Source organism: Vanessa atalanta, chromosome 13, assembly GCF_905147765.1.
Source record: "Vanessa atalanta chromosome 13, ilVanAtal1.2, whole genome shotgun sequence".
NCBI lineage: Eukaryota > Metazoa > Arthropoda > Insecta > Lepidoptera > Nymphalidae > Vanessa > Vanessa atalanta.
Genome location: NC_061883.1, coordinates 1,278,941 through 1,301,589, shown reverse-complemented (window position 1 = coordinate 1,301,589; position 22,649 = coordinate 1,278,941). Strand labels below are relative to the sequence as shown.

General features: G+C 32.4%; 2 protein-coding genes across 3 annotated transcripts in view; both read left to right on the top strand.

The window, feature by feature from the left end:
* Positions 1-9,718, top strand: part of LOC125068411 (protein yellow) — a 33,284-nt gene extending 23,566 nt beyond the window's left edge. For both annotated transcript variants that reach the window (XM_047677519.1, XM_047677520.1), the window contains 2 exons: positions 4,514-4,783; positions 8,049-9,718. In XM_047677519.1, coding sequence (XP_047533475.1) covers positions 4,519-4,783; positions 8,049-9,148 — 1,365 coding nt within the window. In that variant the 5' untranslated portion in view covers positions 4,514-4,518 and the 3' untranslated portion in view covers positions 9,149-9,718. The remainder of the gene's footprint in view (positions 1-4,513; positions 4,784-8,048) is intronic.
* A 2,652-nt stretch (positions 9,719-12,370) lies between these two features.
* LOC125068319 (degenerin-like protein asic-1) lies at positions 12,371-21,436 on the top strand. The gene is made up of 10 exons (XM_047677424.1): positions 12,371-12,394; positions 13,537-13,647; positions 13,928-14,059; positions 14,727-14,874; positions 15,074-15,280; positions 15,531-15,679; positions 15,993-16,120; positions 16,600-16,753; positions 17,219-17,314; positions 21,257-21,436. Exons 1-10 carry the CDS (start codon positions 12,371-12,373, stop codon positions 21,434-21,436), a joined length of 1,329 nt encoding a protein of 442 aa, XP_047533380.1.
* Positions 21,437-22,649: the final 1,213 nt, after the last annotated feature.

Below are 22,649 nucleotides of genomic sequence, written 5' to 3'. Positions count from 1 at the left end.
AAGTCACACGACTTTTGAGTCATATGACTTTTTGCAATCGACAGTAAAAGTCCTTCGTCGAGTTAAAACTCATAAAAAATATTCATACTTATTCTGGTGAGTTTCCATTCATCTTTTCTTAAAGCATTTTATATTTTTTATGCAAATTCATACTACTGGCGGATTATTTTTTAACGAACCGTGTCGAGAACGATTATTATTATAGGTTTTTTAGTATGTGAGAACTTAGCCGCATACAATGGGAGCAGTTTCTAAGACTTCCTTGTAAGAGCGTTTACAATTATTTCACAGAGACCGAATTTGGATGAATAATTAAAAATTTAAAACGTCTTCGATACATTTCTCTTTAATACAGTTCGTTTCTTGAAGCAGTATTTGTTTCACTCCTGTTTTATATTCAGGCTACCTATCCAAATTAGAGTTGTGTGCATTCTACTCAAAAGGAAATTATTATGAATTATCGAAAGGAATGACAATGATCGAATGTATTCAAATGAATATACAATAGAACGCTGATTATCCGAATTAATCGGGACCGGGGTCGATTCGGATAATCGAAATTTCGGATAATCGAACATACGAGTAGACTGGCAATAAAGAAAAACGACCTGTCGCACGTAGAATAAACTTTACTAAGTTTAACAAACACAGTTCTACAACCATAACAGTTGTTATATCTGGACTCCAAGAACAAAACAAAAAAACCGTCCGAGATGGTATATGTCTATCTGTAAGGGATAACCCACAATAACAAATTTTTATCCTTTTTTTTACGAGAAATAATGGCTTATTTTCGAAGCAATTTTAAGCAATACAGAATTAATCCTTATTCAGTTAAGAATCCTAAATACATTGTGAATTTAATATAGATTAATATGGCCTTTTACAGCATGTAATTTAAATTAATATTTTCGAAGATATTACAGATTTAAAACGCATGGACATAGCGGTTTGTATTGTCTAATGACTGAAAAACTGTGAACGTTGAAAGACATTCTGTAATATATTTAGTATCAGCATTGTACCCGTGCGAACCCGGAGCGGGTCGCTAGTATGCTCTATATCAGTAACTGATTGTAGCTTTATATTTTATTTAATTCGGACAATTTCTATTATTCTTCAAACGTGCTTATAAGAACGTTTTGAATAAATAATATTTTTGTTCTCTTTTTTTAGGTATACGGCCATTATGTTTGTAGGCTTTGATTTTAAATGAGTCAACTGCATAGCGATGTATGAGTCATATTGACGGACACTTAGTAACTTAATTTTAGTTATATGCCAAACGAATATTCATCAATGACGCTAATGAAAAATAATATAAAATAAAATAAATTAAATTAAATTATACAATCCAAAAGATTCTCCTGTCTCATTTTACCCAGGACACTAGACACTTTTACCTGAGTCTTTTGACACAACGTCTTAAGTTTGCTCAGTAATTTCGATTGTAATAATATTTAGTTCTACATAATACGTAGCATTTGTTTGTTTGTACGTTCAACGCTCTCTGCAAAACGCGGAAGTAGTCGGGAGCCGGGCAGAGCGTGGGAAAGGATTTCATAAATATAAATCTACTAACTGTTCACTGTGTACCCGTTTCGTTTGTATTTTATCGCATTTGATTGGTTAATTAAGTTAAATTTGATAAATACCGTATTCCCATTGGCCGTTCGAATAATATCATGGAATCGCAAATGCCGAGTTCTATAGTATCTCTGACGCGTACTACAGATCTAATTAAAAAAATTCAAAGAGATTTAAATTTCGAACAAGATTGCGACGGGTGTGACGTTATAAAATAAAACGTGCCTGACGTTTCCTTCACAGACAAGTTGCTTTTTTATAAAATAGGAAGACGGACGAGCAAATTAGCTACCTGATGGCAAGTGGTCACATCATTAATGCGCCGTCATCCTAGGGAATTCAAGTTATGTCTTGTGTCTCTTGTTTACACACACACACGCACTTACTAATCAAACAGGAACAGCAATATTTATGGCTGTTTGGTAGACTAATATGCGGTGAGTCGGTAGAATCTACCCAGACGGGTTTGCACAGAGCCCTACCAAGTAGTACATCAATTACTCTAAGCAGACACCTAATAGAGTATTAAAAAACTCCTTTATAAAAACTCCATTAATTATTAATTTTAATAAATTCACATTAATTTATGAATTCAACAATTTGTTAATTCTATTTATCGCTGTGCTAAATATAATTATTTTTCGTTAGTGTCGTTGACACATGACAGAGTTATTATTGTGAGAATCTTATGAGGATACTATATTCATTAAATAAACGATATAATAATTAGGCTTCCGCCATACAGCGCATAATAGATTATTTATATATATATCGTCGTTGCGCCTGCAAAAGTCGCTATGTGTTTTTTTCTTATTTTTATATTGTTATGCTGTTTTGTATTAACGATTAAAACGGCATAAAAATCTAAAAATAAAAAAACCCACATAGCGACTTTTGCAGGCGCAACGACGGTATGTAGATAGTGTCGCACTACAAAATAACTAAAGCAAACAAGCCAACTTCATTATCTTAGTGTGAGTGACAGATACTCGCCAAACGTCATACTACTTACTAGTGTACGTATTTTTAGTGACTAACCGTTGGTTACTATTTTTTTTCGTCCCTTTCATGTTTTTGACAGTTTATCTAAGCACATAAATAGTCAAAAACATTTTTATTTTAGTAGAAACAAATAATTTATTCCATATATATTTTTGTAAATACGCGCCATAATTGCCGTCATTTATTCCACAGATAAAAAAAAAATCATAAAAATAATAATAAAATGAGTCTATTAACCAAATCAACATTTGATATATATCTATAAATATTTATTTATAAATAATTACTGTTCGGAAATATAACATTAAGAGATTATTATCAATTGCCTTCAAGTATAGTCAATATTGTTCGATAGAAAATCACTTTTATTATTTGACTTCTAAGCTGACGTTAATGGAAATACTGGAATGGCCGATAACCATCTTTATTCTGCAGGTTAATGGTTGACGATCGCAAGGCGGTCACTAACAAACAACGTTGGTTTGTTATTTAATGTTCTAAATTTAAATAATGACTTTATTTGAATTAGGAATCATTGTTCCAATATATTTACTGTCGAAAATGTTACAATGTTGTTTCATCAATTACTAGTACGAGTTTTACGAGAGAATTTAAAAAAAGTTACCACTACCACTTTCTGCCCTTCAAATTGAAATTTCCAAAAATGTTTTCCTAGAGAGCGTGTACGTCGTGAATGGAGTAACTATGCTTAACTTCAAGTTAATCGGATCTATATATTTTCGGAAATCTCATGATGAGCGAGGCAGTGGCATTTGCGCTTATCCCATCGCGCTAATCCCGAAATAGATCATATATAACCTCAACGTCCTCTCAAATAAAACAATCAATAATTAAAAGTAATATGTTCTATTTCTATCAAACGTACGTTACGTACCAATTGCTTGTTTTTCATTTAAACATATAAAAGACTCTTTAATTTGTTCGCATAATAGCTTTTATTATAATAATACAAGTTAATAGTTTAAGAAAAACAAGTAACCTTGAATCACAGCATGTTTCTTTTGATGTACAAAAGAAAACAATTAATTGCAATTATTATGCAATACAATCAAGGATACATTCGTAACAATTGAGCATTAGAATATTCATCAGTCTTACGTTAAAAGATGGCGGACTGATTACTAACTTTATTTTGTTAGAACTAAACATTATTCTTGTGTTAATGTACTATTTAATTATAGAATATATCTACTTTGTATTCGCTCGTATTTTAGGATTTGATCGTCAAGTATTATTTAGAAAAAGTAGAATATCATATAGCATCACTTTCGGTGCTCACCTGATGGAAAGTGACTACCACCGCCCGTGAACATGTGCAACACTGGGGTGTTTGCAGGCGCTTTAGCCGTGCCAAAGCAACAAAGAGATAGACCGAGTTACTTTGACACTTATAAAATTAGTATATATGCCTTGTTTAACAAAAAAAAAAAAAACAGATAATAACTTTGTGGCGTGCCAGTCATTAGTGGATATGCGTTCGGAAAAAGCTACTCTTTTAGATAAATAATGATACGTCACGAACATGAATCGTTTCTTAATATTAATAATAATTTTAGATACGTAGCTTTGCTGTGCAATCAGGACCATTAAAAAAGTATTTTTTTTTTGTAGGAAAATACTAACACCTTTGTCTCTTAATATTTAAAGAAAATATCAATTAAAATTTACGGCATACAAAACTGAACTATTATAATACTTAGTATATATTTATAAACATATATTTTTCTAGGTATCATATTCTTTAATCGATATATCGCTTATAAAATGGCTGTAAATTTTCCTTAAAAAGTCCAGCCAGGTAAAATGCAGCGTTTTTTGTCCATGATATGTGTCAAGTTAGTCTATGGTCTATGATATAAAATTACTTTTAAAACCATTAACAATATAACATATTTTGTTACAGTTAAAATGGGGGGTATAAAATACCTCGTGCTACTCCACCTGGTCTACATCAGTACCTGCATGGAACAGTTGGATATCATCTATGAATGGAAGCAGTTGGACTTTGAGTTCCAAACCCCAGAGGCTCGGCAGCAGGCAATCGATAGCGGGACATTCATACCAGAGAACAACATGCCTATGGGTCTAGAGATCTATGGTGACAAGCTGTTCATCACCGTTCCTAGATGGAGGAAGGGAGTACCAGCGAGTTTGACTTACGTTAATTTAAAAGGTAAAATTAAAAATATATAATATATAATAAAATATAAATATATATATTAATAGCTTTGTATATATCAAAATTGGTATTACGATTTTGTATAATTCCGTCTAGATAGGTACTTATCACATTTTCTACCGCCAAAAAACAATGCCCGGTATTGTTGTGTTCTGGTTTGAAGGCACTAGTGTAAAGGCACAATGCTCAATGGCTTAACAACCTCTGGAACTAATATGTTAATGGTTATAGCTACACTGGTTCATAAACAATTCGAACTAGAACAGAAAAGATTTTAAATTAACATGGTTATTTTTATTACTACCAGTATTTAAAACGGGATATTTACCATGTTTTTATTTTTATTTGGTGGAGCTCGATATTTCGACATTATCGGCGAATGTCTTGTTCACGAGACTGTGTTTCGCATGAAAATGTTCCGTTTTAAATAATGATGGTAATAGAACAGACAAATACTAAATATTACTGTTTCGCAGTAGAATTAATGACTGTGTACCTAATGCTTGCACAAAGCCCTACAACCAAGACAACTTATCTACCGTTTGAATGGTACATTGGTTAAATATAAATAGTGAGTCGAATCTAACGCAAAGTAACGCCATTAAGGTATAACTTAAGTATTTTAAAGTGTCGTGCTTGAGCATACCGTGCTTGTATTGTAATACTTCGACCCTGGAGTATAATAACAGTGCGAATAGGAAAAATTAAATTATGCGTGTCGCAACCGGCTAATCTATCATCGCAATGCAAGGCACTGATTGCTGAAACCGAGTCGTTCTGTGACATGAGGCTGGTTCAAAGATTTTTGCGGCTCGTAAACTTTTATAAAATATTTTATATACGAGGACTGTCGTAGGATACGAAGTTGCCTTGCTACATCGTATAAATACAAGTAAATATCAATGACATAATATTTATTAAAATTTCCGTGGGAATTAAAACATCAACAATAAATAATTTTGAGTAATATTCTATAAAGCTGTATACGATAGAAAGAGACAGAGAGAAAGGGAAAGAGAGGGAAAGGTCGCCTGGAGGGATATTAAGGGTTTTCTTTACATGACGATTTCTGCCAGTTCACTCTACTGTAAGCCGCGTAATATAACTTGTTTCTAAATAACAGTCTTTATTATTTTAGTCGCTATTAGAGATGCATGTGCCTAAAATTCTACCACATGTGTATTGACCAACCAAATCTAAAAAAAATCTGTCCACGTCGCCGTCTCATACAATGACCGAAAGAACTTATTAGTTACAGAAACAACTAAAGTCCGTGATCATGGTTTGAGACGGTAATTTGTGGTAGGGCTTTATGCAAGCCCGTCTGGGTACGTATCACCGACTCATCAGATATTCTACCGCCAAACAACAGTACTTAGTATTGTTGTGATTCGGTTCGAAGGGTGAGTGAACCAATGTAACTGCAGGCCCAAGAGACATAACATCTTATCTCCCAAGGTTGGTGGTCTATTGGTGATCACTTACCACCAGCTATTTGTGCGCCGGTCTTTTTTTCCGTCAAACTATCTATAACATTAAAAAAGAACAGACTCCTTAACGTGAGTACTTAGATCGTACATATTCTAAGTGCATTACATAATTAGGTACATATCTATTATTCAAACATCCGATTTCGCTTGTCTTACACTAACAATGATTACTTAATATTGTAAATGAAAGTTATAGTGACAATACACGTGCTATCAAACAGTCCATTGTATATTCAATAGTATAGATATCAGAAGAAAAAGACTCAAAATATCTGAGTCAAAAACCGGTCTGAATTCCTTCATAATGACTGCGTTTCGAATAAGGGCGAACCGAAGGAATTAATACGGGGTCACCCCTAAGTTTTATCCTTTTACAAAATCAAGTTTTGCAAATTTAAATAAAATAATTGATAACGATAAATTATGTTTTCTGAATTTCATATAAGGATAGCTAGGCTATAAGTGTAATTGTTTGTCTATCCTTTTTCGGTTCAGATGGTTAGACAGAGTTGGAGATAGTTTAAATGCAAATGGTGTTCACACCTAAAATCTTAGCAGAAACGGCTGAAGTAATTCAAGGGGTACAAGGACTCCATGATTTCAACTATTTTTTGGAAGTGATCGTCGCTTTCACATCTATAGTCTATCTTGCTTGCTATCTATAGTAATTTTTATCTTGGAAAAAACCGTACGGAATCGCATGTAAAAGCTACCGATGTATAAATTTTGTATACATCAGGATAATTATTTATCCCTGCATTCTCTGACAGTATTTTATGAATTTCATCTCTATTTACATTGGATTAGAGTTGAAATCCGTAAATGTATATATTTAGTTAGATGCAATACATAATTCGTCAGCTTAAATAAGCCTCGTTAAGAATATGTCATGAATATGACAGTTTTCGAAGTTCTCTCTCAAATTTCGACACGACGATTGTCGTCTATGATTTCTAATGAACTTGTTCAAACGTCTGTCTTATATAATGCGTTATTGTCATATTTATCGAGTCGGTACTTGAGGTTTATTGTTAAGTTAGCTTCCATGAAGGGATTTTTTTTTATAAAAATTTTGTAGATGTTATTGATCACTTCCTACTTAATAAAAGAAAGACCAGATATAAAAAAAAGTAAATTTCAAAATAAAACGTATCAATATATAATATATCTATGAAAACACGGGACTTTATTTGAGTTTACTGAACCTAACGCAAAAAGGGCCATCAAAAACGTTTAATAAACAAAAAACTTATACTTGAACACCAAATCTATACGAGATCTCCGAAACTATAGGTCACTTAAAAAGGAATTACAATTTTAATTTGAAATTGCAGGTGTGATTGTATGGCTTTTAACCGTACGTAAGCGGAACGGATAGTTAGTACCTACATATGAAGAGAGGAATGTCAGTTCCATAAGGAAACAAATAGTTTTCAATAGCCTTCATGTTAAGTACGTAACACGTAGTAACATACGACCCTTTGCATGTACACTATAGAATACAAATACAAATTCCGTATAAATCATAGGACGAGCATTACTTGTTATTTTCTTAGGAATGTACGACAACGTCTAGCGGAAATACTTGACGTGTCGTCTTCGTATACTTGAAATTTTCTCAGCTTTCGAATGTAGCTAGGCCATACATACATTCGGATATACAAAGAAACGGATATTTTAATAACATTCCGATAATCTACGATACAGATTTATAAGATACGAATGTACTAATGTAATGTTTAATATAAAATTGTTTATGTTTTTTGCAGATAATTCAACGAAATCACCAAAACTGATCCCGTATCCGAGCTGGGCCGCACATTCGATGGGATCTGACGGCAAACCAGAAATCGTATCCCCGTTTAGAATCCGAGCTGATCGATGCGACCGTCTCTGGGTCTTAGATAATGGAAAAATTGGTAACCTCGAAGCCAACACAACGAAGTTCCTACCATCCCTTATCATATATGATTTAAAAACCGACAACCTCCTCAGAAAATATGTTTTCCCAGAAGATCACGTGAAGGAAGATTCAGGATTCGCAAATATCGCCGTCGAGGATATGGACTGTGATAAAACATATGCATACGCTGGTGATGTAGGGAAACCAGGAATAGTCGTTTATTCATGGGAGAAGAACGAATCGTGGAGAATAACTCACCACTACTTCCACCCAGATCCATTGGCTTGTGACTTCAGTGTTAAGGGTCACAACTTCAGCTGGACTGATGCTATATTTGGTCTAGGCTTATCAGCTCCGAATGCAGACAACTTCAGCACACTCTACTTCCATCCGATGGCAAGTTACAATGAATTCGCTGTATCTACTGAATATTTAAGGAACCAATCTGTAGCTGACGCTAATTTCAACGCGTTCAAAATGCTTGGAAGCAGAGGACCAAATGCCCAATCGAGCGCATCTTTCGTGGACCCAAAAACTGGAGTTCTATTCTATTCTCTCGTCAATCTAAACGCGGTAGCCTGCTGGAGGACCACGAACAAGGAATACTTGATGAAGAATCAAGGAAGAATATATATGGATGATGAGAAAATGATCTATCCGACGGACATTAAAGTTGATTACGATGAAAATCTTTGGGTGCTGTCTAATAGAATGCCCATTTGGATGTACAGTCGCTTGGACCCGAACGAAGTCAATTTTAGAGTATTCTCAGCCCCTGTTCTGAACGCTATAAGTCATACTGCATGTGACGTGACGCCGAGGTCTGACATATTGACCAAATATGTCAACAAATTAAAAAATGTTACGAGCAAAATAGCTGCAAAAATTAATCCTAATTCAGGAGCTTCTAGTTTGCAATTCCCGTTGATCGTTTTGCTAAGTTCAATCTTACTTTTATCGGTTTGATTGATATAATTCTTAAATGTATACATTTTGTGTGATTTGTTGTTTATGAGTGAATTATTAGTTAGTAATGATATATAATATTTAAACTGTATGACAAATCAAGACATAAAAAACTAATTAAATGATTTAAACTATAAAATAGTTACAATATAATAAGATTTTTTTTTTAATTTGTGATAATTATCGTTAATATAAAAAGGGATCAAAATTATCTTTGAACATTTTTGCTTATAAAAAGGCAAAGGCTATGTTTCTTTGGGCTTTTTTATATGCTTCAATATGAATAAATCTTTAAACTGTAAACTGACATAAAATATCATATCAATATTTTATTGTAATAAATATTAATGTTTCTACTTTGAAACTTTTTAAGGTGCTAATTATAGATTATTGACGATCGTAAGCTTAGAATATTTAAAAAAAAAACACTTTCTTTATGGTACACGGTACAAAATAATAATACGTTACCCTTTATTTATTGTGATTGTACAGATCTATGTATTAAGTTAAAAATGTACTTACTTGACGTGAACTTCAAGTGATACAAAGTGACTTAGTGTATAAGTGTCATTATATATATATATATATATTTTGTAAATAATTTCGTAAATAGATTAAATGCTTAAAGCTTTATTTGATTTCTTTCATTGAATGAACCTCTCTTAGTTAAGGACGAAATATTTTGTTATGATGGGCTTATATATGTGTTATATTATATATATATATGTATATATATATATTGTATATATACCACAGATATAGAGTTGGCTGGATACCTCATGTTTATTAGATAGTGAAAAAACCGAACTGAGTCATATTTTTATACTTACGATGACGTCACTCCAGACACGCTTAAACATCTTAAAATTAGTATAGCAATTTGACAAACATAATTACTCATCAATGGTAGGTAATACATGCATTGATTTAATATCCTATAAGAGTTTTTACAGTTTATAACGACACAGACTAAAGTAGCTCGTCAAGTTTGTAAATAGTACAAACTTCGATAACGCTTGATCGGGCTTGCGGTGTGCGTATTCCAAATCTGTGATTGGGACAATAAAATAAGTAAAATCATTACGATTTGACACATAATGAAGCTCTAATATAAATTATGTCTATGAATAATCGATTAATAGACAAATTTAGAGTATTTTTTTTATTACGATATTAAATTATCTATTTAAATGAATATATTTTCTTATTTAAGCAGCACTTTCGAATAGTCATGTGCTTAAATATTCACTTTAATACGATCGACACTCGCGTCTACGGCGAAAAAGTGTTTACACCAAATTAAGCATTATATTATTTCCTACGTAAACTAATAAACAAAAACTGTGTCTTTTCGTGTTTAAAACAAATGAATGTGAAAAACAGACATAAGAAGAAAACAATAAATATTGAATAGTCAAGTGTAAAATTTAATTTATATATGTATAGTTACTCTATAAATCAATGAATACTAACTCAACCCTTTTAAAAATCTGTATCGTGTTGTTTTGACTCACTATTAATCGAATTATTACTTTTTTACTATTAATTTTAAATTTATTAATCGACAAAGTTAAAAAAAACCGAATATTAACATGAATATAAAACCGATAAATTACGTTATTTTTTCGAATCGTTTTTGAAACGTTTATCTGAAATGTATTACAATATTATTTACGATTTCAAGTGCGAAGATAATATCAATGAGAAACGGAACGTGACATAAAAATTATGTCTTGTAACACTGACTAACTGCAGGTGAACTTAGTAATAAAAATATTTGAAATTCCAATATTGTAATATTTCTAAATCTTATAACTTTGAATGTTCAAAATGTTAAATGTTATATTACATTTAGTTTTTTTTTATATTCATCAATAGTATAGCGCTTGCATTAAAAATCTTGTGTGCTTAACACGACCGCTAGATGGCAATCTAGGCAATACATAACGCTTCACCTGCTAATAAATACCTATATCTGAAGATAGATGGCGTTGTAAAGTAATATGTATGAAATTAAGCGAACTCAAATCGATTGTAAAATCACAGACAATGTCGTTTCGACTAGGAGTATGTCGTGGAATGCTAAATATTAAAAATAACTCTAGTCTTGTTTAAATTCATATTATATTTCCCAACTTTTTTTATCTATTTTTTAAATATACCTAATTAGGCCAATTTCACACAGAACTAAAATAAAACAGATTAGGCTTTATCAATTACATTTATTTAGGATACTAGATTTTGGTACGGTTTGGTGATAGGGCTTTGTATAAGCCATCCGCCTCTGCCACCACTAGCATCGACTCATATATTCTACAACCAAGAAGCAATACTTAGCATTGTTATATTAAAGGGTGAGTAAGCCAGTGTAAGTGTGCCTATAGCCACAAGTGAGATAAAATCTTAATTCCCGTGATTGGTACCTTATTGGCGATAAAAGGAAAAAAATGTAAAAAGATATATTAATAATCACTATAAAATATCTACATAGTTACATTGTTTTATTTTATATTGTTAAGTTTATAACTCTACAGAGATGTTGTCCGTGCCTTTGGTGTTCTTATTTTAGTATGCTTGCATAATTTTAATACCAGGCAGTATCACAATTTAAATTTGACGATTAATTAGGTATTATTTGTTTATGTTTTTTTTTTTAGTATATACCATCTAGATTATATAGAATTGTGTAATATTATATTATAAATAATTTTAACAGTGATCTTATAAATAAAATATATATAAAAGTCAATATGTTACTATTGAATCTCAGAATTGTTAGAAAACCTGCAAGTTTCTTATTAATTTCTGCCACATTTGCATAAAATGAAATGAAATCAAATCAATTATATTCAAGTAAACTTCACAATGAAGCGTTTTTGAATCATCCAACATGTAAGGCATTCGGCGTGGTGAAACCAGCTTCAAAACTAGAGAAAAGTCCCTATCAGTGGGGCCTTTACAACATGTTATTTGATATTTGTTAAAAAGTCATTCTCTTCTAATACTCAACGTGCTATATATTATATTAAAGCCCTAATTGAGTTAGTTTTATCACCTGCACACCGACTATCGATTGTTTTATGGTCAATATAGTCATAAATATTGATAAGAAGGTAAAAATGCCGAAATAATATTCCTCGTGAAACTTTTGTCAGTGCGAAGTGACTTTTGACTCGGTGATGGCGAAAAATAGAATCGTAATTTAGAATATATTTAGAAAAAATGTCTGTCAAGGTCGAAGAGACGGTACGGTATTTTTTTATCTTAAAAACTAATATTAGATACGAATTGATATACTTTTGTATTGGAATACTAATTAACAATTTCATAATAATTGACGATTCATTTTCATCTATGTATAACAAGCAAAGACGAATTAGTTACTGATATCTGCAATTGTTTGGTAACAATTGAAGAGCTTTAGAATTTTCGATGAAAAAATAATTGAAAATGATGAAAATATGATGATGGTAGGAACACTAGTACATATTTATATATAATATGATATAGATTGGATGATGAGCAAATGGGCCACCGGATGGTAAGTGGTCACCACCTCCTGGTAGATTATTTGTAAACTAGTCTTTTGTTGATAACTATAAATCTATTAGATATAGACAACATTACGACGTATTTATGTTTTGAATATCGACGTAGGTATAAATATATATTTCTTTATCGCTAGTAGACTTAGATCAACATATGGTAGTAACTGATAAGTGCTGTACTGCTCAGTATGATTATGTTATTTAGAACGAATTTCAGCCATGACGACTAACTTCAAACCTTAGCCAATTCCACGCGAGACCTGCACTCTGTATTCACTCCGAGATAAATCAAGGGCTGAACGAATGGTTTTTCGTTTTCCACAAAGCGAGTGTGTAACATACATATTACCCGATTCTGAGCTGTTAAGAATGCACTAAGAAATTTTTGACTATTATATCCAATAATTTTGATCAGTCCGATGCGACTGCAGGGGTATTTTAATTTTTCCGGCTGGATAAACCCTCTTACATGTTTCGTGAAGCGAGGCCGAGTATAAGACTCACCAGTGCCAAGAACGCCTGGTGCGACCCAGCTCAACGGAATATCCATTAAAAAAACCAGCGGTACCCACTCCGCCTTACGAGGGTATCATGGGATCGTTTTCATGCTACCGTGATATCTGCAAGGGGTATTAGCTAGCCGTCAGACTGTTATAGTTTAGTATTACGTTGCTGGTATTAACTGGTTGGTTATATTTTTACATAAAATATCAACACTCTGATAATACGATTCTTGTGTTCTGCCTGAAATAGAAAGTACTGTTATTTCAAGACTGTATTGACTGTACTTAGAATTTAGGATATTTGACAGACCTCTTCTAAAAATTCATTTCATTCAAGGTCGATAACCAACCGCTGGATCTGAAGCAGAAGTGCATTAATTGTTTTAGAGGCCCAAATACATTAAGGACTGTAGTTACCTTGATCTGTGTGGCAGTCGTCGTACAACAGGTAAGATTAATCCAGAAGGCATTTCTGGAGATTTAAGCAAAGTATCATTAGTGCTGGAGCTAGGGCGGCAAAATGATAAAGATTCAAATTCAAGGCGGTGGTGTTTTCCATTAACTTTCCACAAGCACAATTAAAGAGATAGCGAGGTCATAAATCTCTAGAAGATTTTGTGGGTTTAATGAATGATATGTCCAGTGTCTCGAAAGCTTGGTTCGAATCGATACACGTTGTTAGTGTCAAACATCAGTATGTTTGATATATATTCCATTTCTTTTTCAAGATTACAATATGCAGTCTAAAGTTGCATAATCGTCCCATAACGACGTACACGCATTTTGATTTTAATCAGACAATCACATACCCAAGCGTCACCTTCTGCAGAGAGCCGCCTTACAAACATGACAAATTATCGGTAAGTTTTTGTTTTGTTAATTATATTCATAGCATCTAAATTCCAAATCTGATAAATGCAGTGTATAAATAAAATTTCTAAAACTTGGAGACATTTCAACGGGACCTATATAAGGTACTTCTTCTCAAATCCAATAGTTAATAGCATAATTTACGACTATTTGGATTTAATTGTAATAATAAAATAGCCTATTCTCACTGTAGTTTGCAGTGTATGTATGAGAAGATTCACATTGCCAGAATCTTATGGCGTGTGATATCAAATCTATGATTCAGGAGTGAAATAAAGATTGCATGTTCAAAACAATGGTTTATTTCTATAGTATATAATACTAGCTTACTGAAATACAAGCTAAATCGAAATATTAATGGCCTTTGTGCAAGCCCGTTTGGGTAAGTACCACCCACTCATTAGATATTCTACCGCCAAACATCAGTACTTAGCATTGATGTGTTCCGGCTTGAAAGGTGAGTGAGCCAGTGTAACTACAAGCACAAGGCACGTAACATCTTTGGCGCTATTGTCTGTGGGTGATGGTGGGGAGGGTGATGACGCCTTACCACTAGGTGGCCCATTTACTTGTCCGCCAACTGATGCAGTAAAAAAATATATTAGAATATAAGAGGAGTATGTTTATAATATATTTAATTTCAAATAAATATTTAAGGATTATGGACTCTACGCTCACCCACGACTCACTTCAACTTGGAGGAACTTCAATTTTTCTAGCATACCTCTAGACGAGCTATGGGAGGAAATAACGTATGATGCTGACGATTTCTTCGTGCAGTACGGTTTGGATACACAAAGAGACAGTTAGTACATACATGTTAGAACTTTATCTACGCTGTAATTCTTTGTTTTTTGTATTTATTCAAATAGAACACGTGACCATTGGCTTTTTTCAATAAGATTAAGCGATCTCAATTTCTAGACCTTGGTAAAGTCGAAATACTTGGTAAATGTTATTGAAATTTGCTTGTGTTTTTGTACTAATTCAATTAATTATTGTAGATGTTAAACTAACTCCAGTAATGGGCTTCATAACTGGCCGTTGCTACACCGTATCACCGAAGGTGTTAGACATTAAAGCCAGTACAACTCTGAAAAGTGGGTACTCGATAACCTTGCAGCATTTCGCCTCAGATCTGGAGGATCCTATTAGCATTCTTCCACCAGGATATCACGTGCACGTACACTATCTCAGAGAACCATTTACAGGTAAGTGACGCTTAACTGGTGACGAAGTTCTACCAGGATATCTTATTTTTCATGTTGTTCGGTGGATTGGTTTACAAACGAACCAAAAAGTGATAAGTGGTCACCATTGTCTATATACATATATTGATACTCAATAATATTCTAAAGAAGTTGTTCTAAAGAAAAGGGAATTAGAGCAATTATAGACACATAATTTGACCTGGTCATAGTATGTACCTGCTAAAATTTGCAATTACGGTTTTTCTTTTAGAAGTAGAAGTATACAACGGAGGTTTGGTGGACTATTTGTACGTGAATACAGGAGAGAAGGTAGATGTGAAGCTAAAGGTCGATGAGTACATTATGATAAGTGAAGTCCAGGATCCTTGTTCTAATGAAGATAATTATAGCGCCAATGTGGTGAGTTTTTACTATTTTTTATACATCTCACAGCTGAATCTCCGTCAACAAGACCTCGTCCGTACAATTAGGTAGTTTTTCCAAAATTAATGGATATTGATACCTTACCAAGATATCATATTTTACTAACTCATGATAAATTTCAACTCATTTCATTACATTTTCCAAACAAATGAAAATGTTATTAATTGAATATATTTTTTATGAATTCAATAAGTATTAAGTGTTAGTGCGGTATTTCTTCTATATTTGTGTGATGTTCAATAAAAGAGTATCTCCATATGTATCTTTTTAACTAATCGAACCTTTTTAGTGTACAACTCAGCACGTGACGGATGTAGTAGCTGAGAGTGTGGGCTGCTCTGGACCGTGGATGCAAAGTGATCTACCGTATTGTAACAATTTTGAAGACATGAGAAATCTCATTTCGTCTTATGTTAGGTAAGATTATTTATACTTCAGTCGTCATGGGTGAAACCGAGATCATTTAAACCTGATAATGTTTGGATAAGTGACTTACCTTTGGTGTCACTATAAAAAAAGACACAGAGCCGGTTGTAATTTCTTTATGGAACTCACTTTAGGAAATTAAAAATTAAAGAAATTTACTTCAAAAGAAAATGTTAAATAATGTTGAATTAGTATATGATTGCTAATATAGCTTAACTAATTTATAGTTTCTAAATGCTTTATTGGTGGTATGAATTATAAATTCATAGGTTTTGGTCAAAAATAAAATAATATGTAATAAAATCATTTCTGGTGTTGTTTAATTTGGTGATGATTATTCTTATATATATTCTTAGATATATTCTTTCATTGTTGTTAAATCTCTTTTGGGAGCGTGATGTAATGATAAAACAAAATTATGTTCAACAAAGAGGTTTGTTCAGTGAGTGTTTAAATCCATTAAATTTTAGTACGTACCAAAACCACGAATACGAATCTTGTCCTCGATTCTGCCGGTCATATCTTTACAACGCATACGTAACGGACAGACAGAAGCACTATACATGGGATCCTCAAAATTTCGAATTGAAAAATAATGTTGATCGATCGAATTTGCAGACACAGGTATTCCATTATTAAGTTTACTTCCTGTACAATTTTAAATCATTAGTGAAAACAAATATGAGAGACCCATCAAAATTCAAATTTTTTTTTAGAACCATAATAAGAAAAAAGCTAAAAGTTTTCCTTAAATGAAAATGTCATATCATATTTATATTTGTTATCGGACAATCAGACAAATTCAGACTTCATTAACAATTTGCATGTTCTTTCTTTATACTAATAACAGAAATCTTCTGAAAGAAATGTCTTGTCAGTCCTTCTCAGTAGAATCCTTAATCCAAACCAGTAAAGCTTAATGAAGTAAAATGTTCGAATTGATTAAATTTCCCTTTAGTTGTGCTCTTTCCTACCTAATCTTTTAATATGACGTTCATTCCTTCTCATTACTAGTTCATAAAATGTTAAATTGAATACATTGATAATGTCAGTCGTATTTTCATTATTATATCCAAAAATAATTTTCAGATCTACATTCATTTTAACAACATGATGGTATCCGTCTATGAGGAGAGATTTAACTACGATTGGAATCTATTCCTATCAGATCTCGGCGGTAGTATTGTAAGTTGATCAATTATTTCATTTATTAATTTTCGTCACAAGCTTATAACGTACTTATGTCGTCATGAATTGCAGACAGTTGCGTAGCTAGGTGGGCAAAGGTCCCATACCTAGGAAAATAATTGGGCCCTCTTTAACTTATATTGCTTTTCAAACACAAATGAACAATAAAACACTGCAAAAGAGACGTACCTCTATAACTAAATAGACACTGGTGTGCCATAAGGAAGCGTATTAGGTCCTCTACTATTCATAGCGTATATCAATGATTTTCCAACCAAATTCTGCATCGGGAAGTGGTCGCTGTTTGAGTGATAAGACCGCCTATTATATTTCTTTATTGTCTGTATAGTTTGAATTATTTATTGTGGCATATCTGGTGACTGTTGATGCGTTTCGGCAATAGTTTAGAATCATTCATTATCATTTGATTAATCATTCTTTTATACGAACCTATTCTGTCTTATTTGATTGTCAAAAGATTGAATGAAACATTCGATTCAGAGATGTACCAGTGTTCTTTTTTTATTTAACAAATTTTATGTAGCATACATTACGGACAAGAAAAATTCGACACGCAAAACAGATGTTACTTATTTTCATCTCATTCATCTCGTAAATAAAACTGTTTTAACTGTTCAGTTGCATTTGTTTGCAAATAAATCTAACGTTAACATATTTATGTTAACTTTATCCGTCTATATTTACGTAGTCAGTGTTCTTTATACAGGTTTGCCAATTTATTATTTATTATTTTGATTAGAAGGCAGACGAGCAAATGAGTCAACGGATGGTAAGTCCATTTCCGCCCATAGAACTGGTAATAAACTGAATATAGTCATCTAGTAGTAGTACTTGAAGACTTTAATTAAATCTTCATTGTTAATATACTGACTCAGTCACTCATGTGCTTATTTTTTGGTTACAAATATCATGCGAATTTGTGAAGGAAAACATCGTGAGGAAACAAGTGTCAGGTTATGTCACGAGCATATTGTTGTTATAACCGCATTGGTTCCTAATGAGCACATAAACTTTTGTATTGCCTAGTGATGAGTACCTAGGATGGTACCTTTCCAGGTGCGAATCAAATTATATTTGGCGATTCAAATGTATGATATCTATTTGCATTTTTCTATAAATTCAATTTGATTACGTCACTTATTAAAGAGGTTTAGACAACAGCTACTTTGAAGTTAGCAGCTCTTAATTCAATCAACGATTATCTATTTCTAAAAGTATCTGGATGACATTCATTTCATTCGATAGACAGTTATTTAACCCTCTACTAATATTATAACTATTTTCAATTTACATAACATTTTATAAAAGCTTTTATTAAATTATTTTCATATTACAAAGAAACTCTATGTATAGATAAGAATTGAGATACAATTACATTGAATGACGTATTTAAACCCGCACTGAGCGTATTTACGAGCCACCAAAAATGTACAACGTCAAACGATATATTACATTCGGAGGCCGTCGAAGCTGAGGATTATTTTAAATATACACGATCTTCACTCCTCGTCTATTATTCGTATAAATATTAAATATTTAGAAAAGTAAAGTACCTGCCTGTAAATTAACTTTTATTGGGCAAAATCCTACCTTATTGTATATAGAGGTACTTTTATGGATATGAAAGTGGATAATAAATAGATATAATCATCCTCTTTTTTAAATATGGATTTGTGAGTTAGCAATGAGTTTATATATATTAAGCGCATTGACGTAAAAGTCAAGAAACAAATAGAATAATGCAATTTATACTAACAGACCTTTTTGTGCCAAATTAAAAAATATATATATTAACCAATATATTTAAAACTTATACCAGAATATGTAGCGTGGATAATATTTTCGTATATAATATCTTCTCTAGCCTTATTAAATATCGTAGTGCAGTAAAGAGTATTTGTATTGTATTTTATTACCTGCGCTTCGCAGTTATCTGCTTTAAATTCAGTCTAATGACGAAAGCTTTTAAATTCTTGCCATATTAAAAAAAGTTGGAAATATTATATTGCATAAGGTACAAATTATTAATCCAAATAATATGTTATTATGTGCAAGGTACTTTTAGATACGTATGTACATATATTTATTGAATATTTAATTACGCCAGTAGCTGAATGTGATACAGCAGTTGAATTCGCTCAAATATTTTGGCATTTCGCCAACATTTGTTAGACTTTGGGCATGGAAACGAACAGGTCGTTTTTCTAATGACTCATAGGATATTCGTCTATAGGCAAATTTACGGTAAACCATTAGTCTACGTCCAGACCAAGAACGTGTGCTATAAGTGATCTTATTCCTTGATATACAGAGGTCAAGTTAGCTTGATTTCGTGAATTATGTTTAGTATAGCTGAGCTTTACCTTCGTTCAATGAAATATAACATGGCTGTTTAAATATAATTATTTTATTATATCGTCTTCAACTATAAACCGATTTTTTATCAATTTGAAATAAGTTCTACTTGGTGGTAGGGCTTTGTGCAAGCCCGTCTGGGTAGGTACCACCCACTCATCAGATATTCTACCGCCAAACAACAGTATTCAGTATTGTTGTGTTCCGGTTTGAAGGGTGAGTGAGCCAGTGTAACTACTGGCACAAGGGACATAAAATCTTAGTTCCCAAGGTTGGTAGCGCATGGCGATGTAAAGAATGGTTAATTATTTTTTACAGCGCCATTGTCTATTGGCGGTGGTGACCACTTACCATCAGATGGTCCATATGCTCGTTCACCAAACTATACCATAAAAAAAGTAGGCAGATTGATGAGTCACAAGAATATGGCCAGACCATAAACCTTGAGATCTAAGGTGTCCCCTTGTGTCTGTAGTTACGCTGGCTCACGTACCATTCAAACCGGAGCACAACACTTTGCAAGGTCATTTAGAGGATTTTTTATGACTTCTCAAAAAATATATTTTCATGTCTACTGTTCACTTACATCTTCTAAACTGAATGAAGAGTATTTTTTTGTAATAGTAGTGAAAAAAGAAGTAATTACATTAATTTTAATTTTATTGTAATCAATTAATTGCATGCTATTAAAAACTATTTTTAAATACGACGAAGAAACAAAACTTCTCAAGCGAATCTTTGTTAATAAGGCAGCGTTCTGTACGGGTTCACAAAGTAATATTTATACAAGATGACTGTAAACAGTCATGTTTGATTAAATTGAATGTGAAATTACTGGTGTGGAATGTAGATTCTACAGAAAAGATTCGGCAAGAAACTCAGTAAATTATCTTTATCTAAGATGACATCTTTATCTCATAGTCAATGAAATTGTGTACAATAAATGTAATATATTGTAAATCAACGAATTGTATCATGTATTACATATATTTAAGTACATACAGTACAAATATTCCACAATTTTCATAATTATACATCGATATGAATTTTGAATGTACCAGTGTAATAACGCGGCCAGTAATGGCATTACTTACAATTAAATATTTGTCTTGCAATTAAATTCATTTCACTTTAGAATTACATTTAAATTACTAACATAACCTTCATAGGTAAAACTTTTTACTAAAAAAAGCTATGTGTATTTTTTGTTTAAATCTTTTGCTAAAATATTATATCAGGCGCGTTAAATAATGGTGTTCTCAATTTGAAAATCTTAACGAAGAAAAATGGCTGTCACGTCAATTTAGTTACTTCTGATACCAAAGAATATAATATAATGTTACCACTGCTAAACAGTGTTACTCTTTATGGCCACGTTCTGTTGATTATTGAGTCAGTGTAATTAAAGGCATAAGGTACATAACATCTTAGGCAACGGTATTCAATTATTTATAGTTTCTATCATGCCAGTATCTACGGGACACGGTAACAAGTACAATCAGGTTTCCCTGTCTAAAATAAATTTAAAAAAAAAGAAAGTCATTTAAAATAAAATTGTTCCAGGGATTTCTTTTGGGTCTGTCGGTTATCGGATTAATTGACATCATTGGTAATTTATGGATTGACCTGATACGACCTTCAGTTGTCAAGAAGAAGAAGGAGACCAGTGTTCCAGCTTTTCAAACCAATGTAGCCACTATTACAAATAACGAAGAACTGAAAATAGATCAATGGAGACGTTGAGTTTTAAGCACGTAATTAATTTCAATTTTCAATTATATTATTTTGAGCATTCATTACCGTGTATTTTATTTTCCATGTATCTCCTTCTAGTAAAATTACAAAAGATAAATGATTGAAAGTATCCTCAATCAGTATTTCATTGAAATATTTTAATAAAAATCAAAGTTTTACAAACTTTTATTGAATTAGTGTGTGGGTTGAGCTGTCTTGCAACTGAATTTTAAGTCAGTTCCACACAATCCATTGAGCTGAAATTTTTGGGTTCCAGTTATTGGTCAAAATAGGCCAAATTGGCCGTCTTTTAAACCGAATTGGCGATTGCCTTTGCCTATTTGCTCGGTTTCATGAAATTAAATGGCTCATTGAAGCATTATGCTGACGTTTGCACTTTTCATAAAATTTTAACTTTTCTGTGCCTTGTCGGCACAACTAAAAGCCATTAAAATAAGAATCGAATTGAAGATTACCTTAGCTCTTGCAATATCTCTTGCTCAACTTTGGGTTAAGATTAAATGACTTTATTCTACTCAGCTGGTAACAATACAACTGTATAATACTGACTCTTATTACGTCCAAAGAGGTCTCATTCAAAAGTATATTAAATAAAAACTCTTTTGACATCAGAATTAATTTATTTCAAAATATACACTATATATTCATAGCATGATTTCTCATTTGGAAGATTACTCACAGTATGTACTCCGCTTATGTAATTTGTATCGAATTGTTTGCTTTCCTAGATCAGTGGTGCATGCGAAATTTCGTTAATAGATTTATGTTTTTGCGTCAATGCTCGTTATTACTATGTACTTGACTGCTACTTTTCTTGTACTATTTAATCAGTATATAGTTAGAAGTACAGCCAATATAAAATATAGAATATGTACTAGTTTTATCAACAACATAATTTAGTACTATAAACATAAGCATGATCTATTGCTACTCAAAAAAACTCTTGCAAATGACCCCTTCAGCCTTAAGCATCTAGCTGGGTCTCACCATCTGCTCTAGGTTACAGAATTGTGTCAGTCTTCACTCTTCTGCTCAAACTGTCGGTCTTTCGAGATTGCTATTTAAGTCTGCGAATTTTGCAAGCTTTGTCTTTACCTCCGTCTCTTCTTAGAGTTATTTAATTATTGATTTTCCTCCAAAACAACGAGCGCAATTCGCTCCAGCATCGAAAATTTGTGTAAAATATTAGCTCAATCGGTTT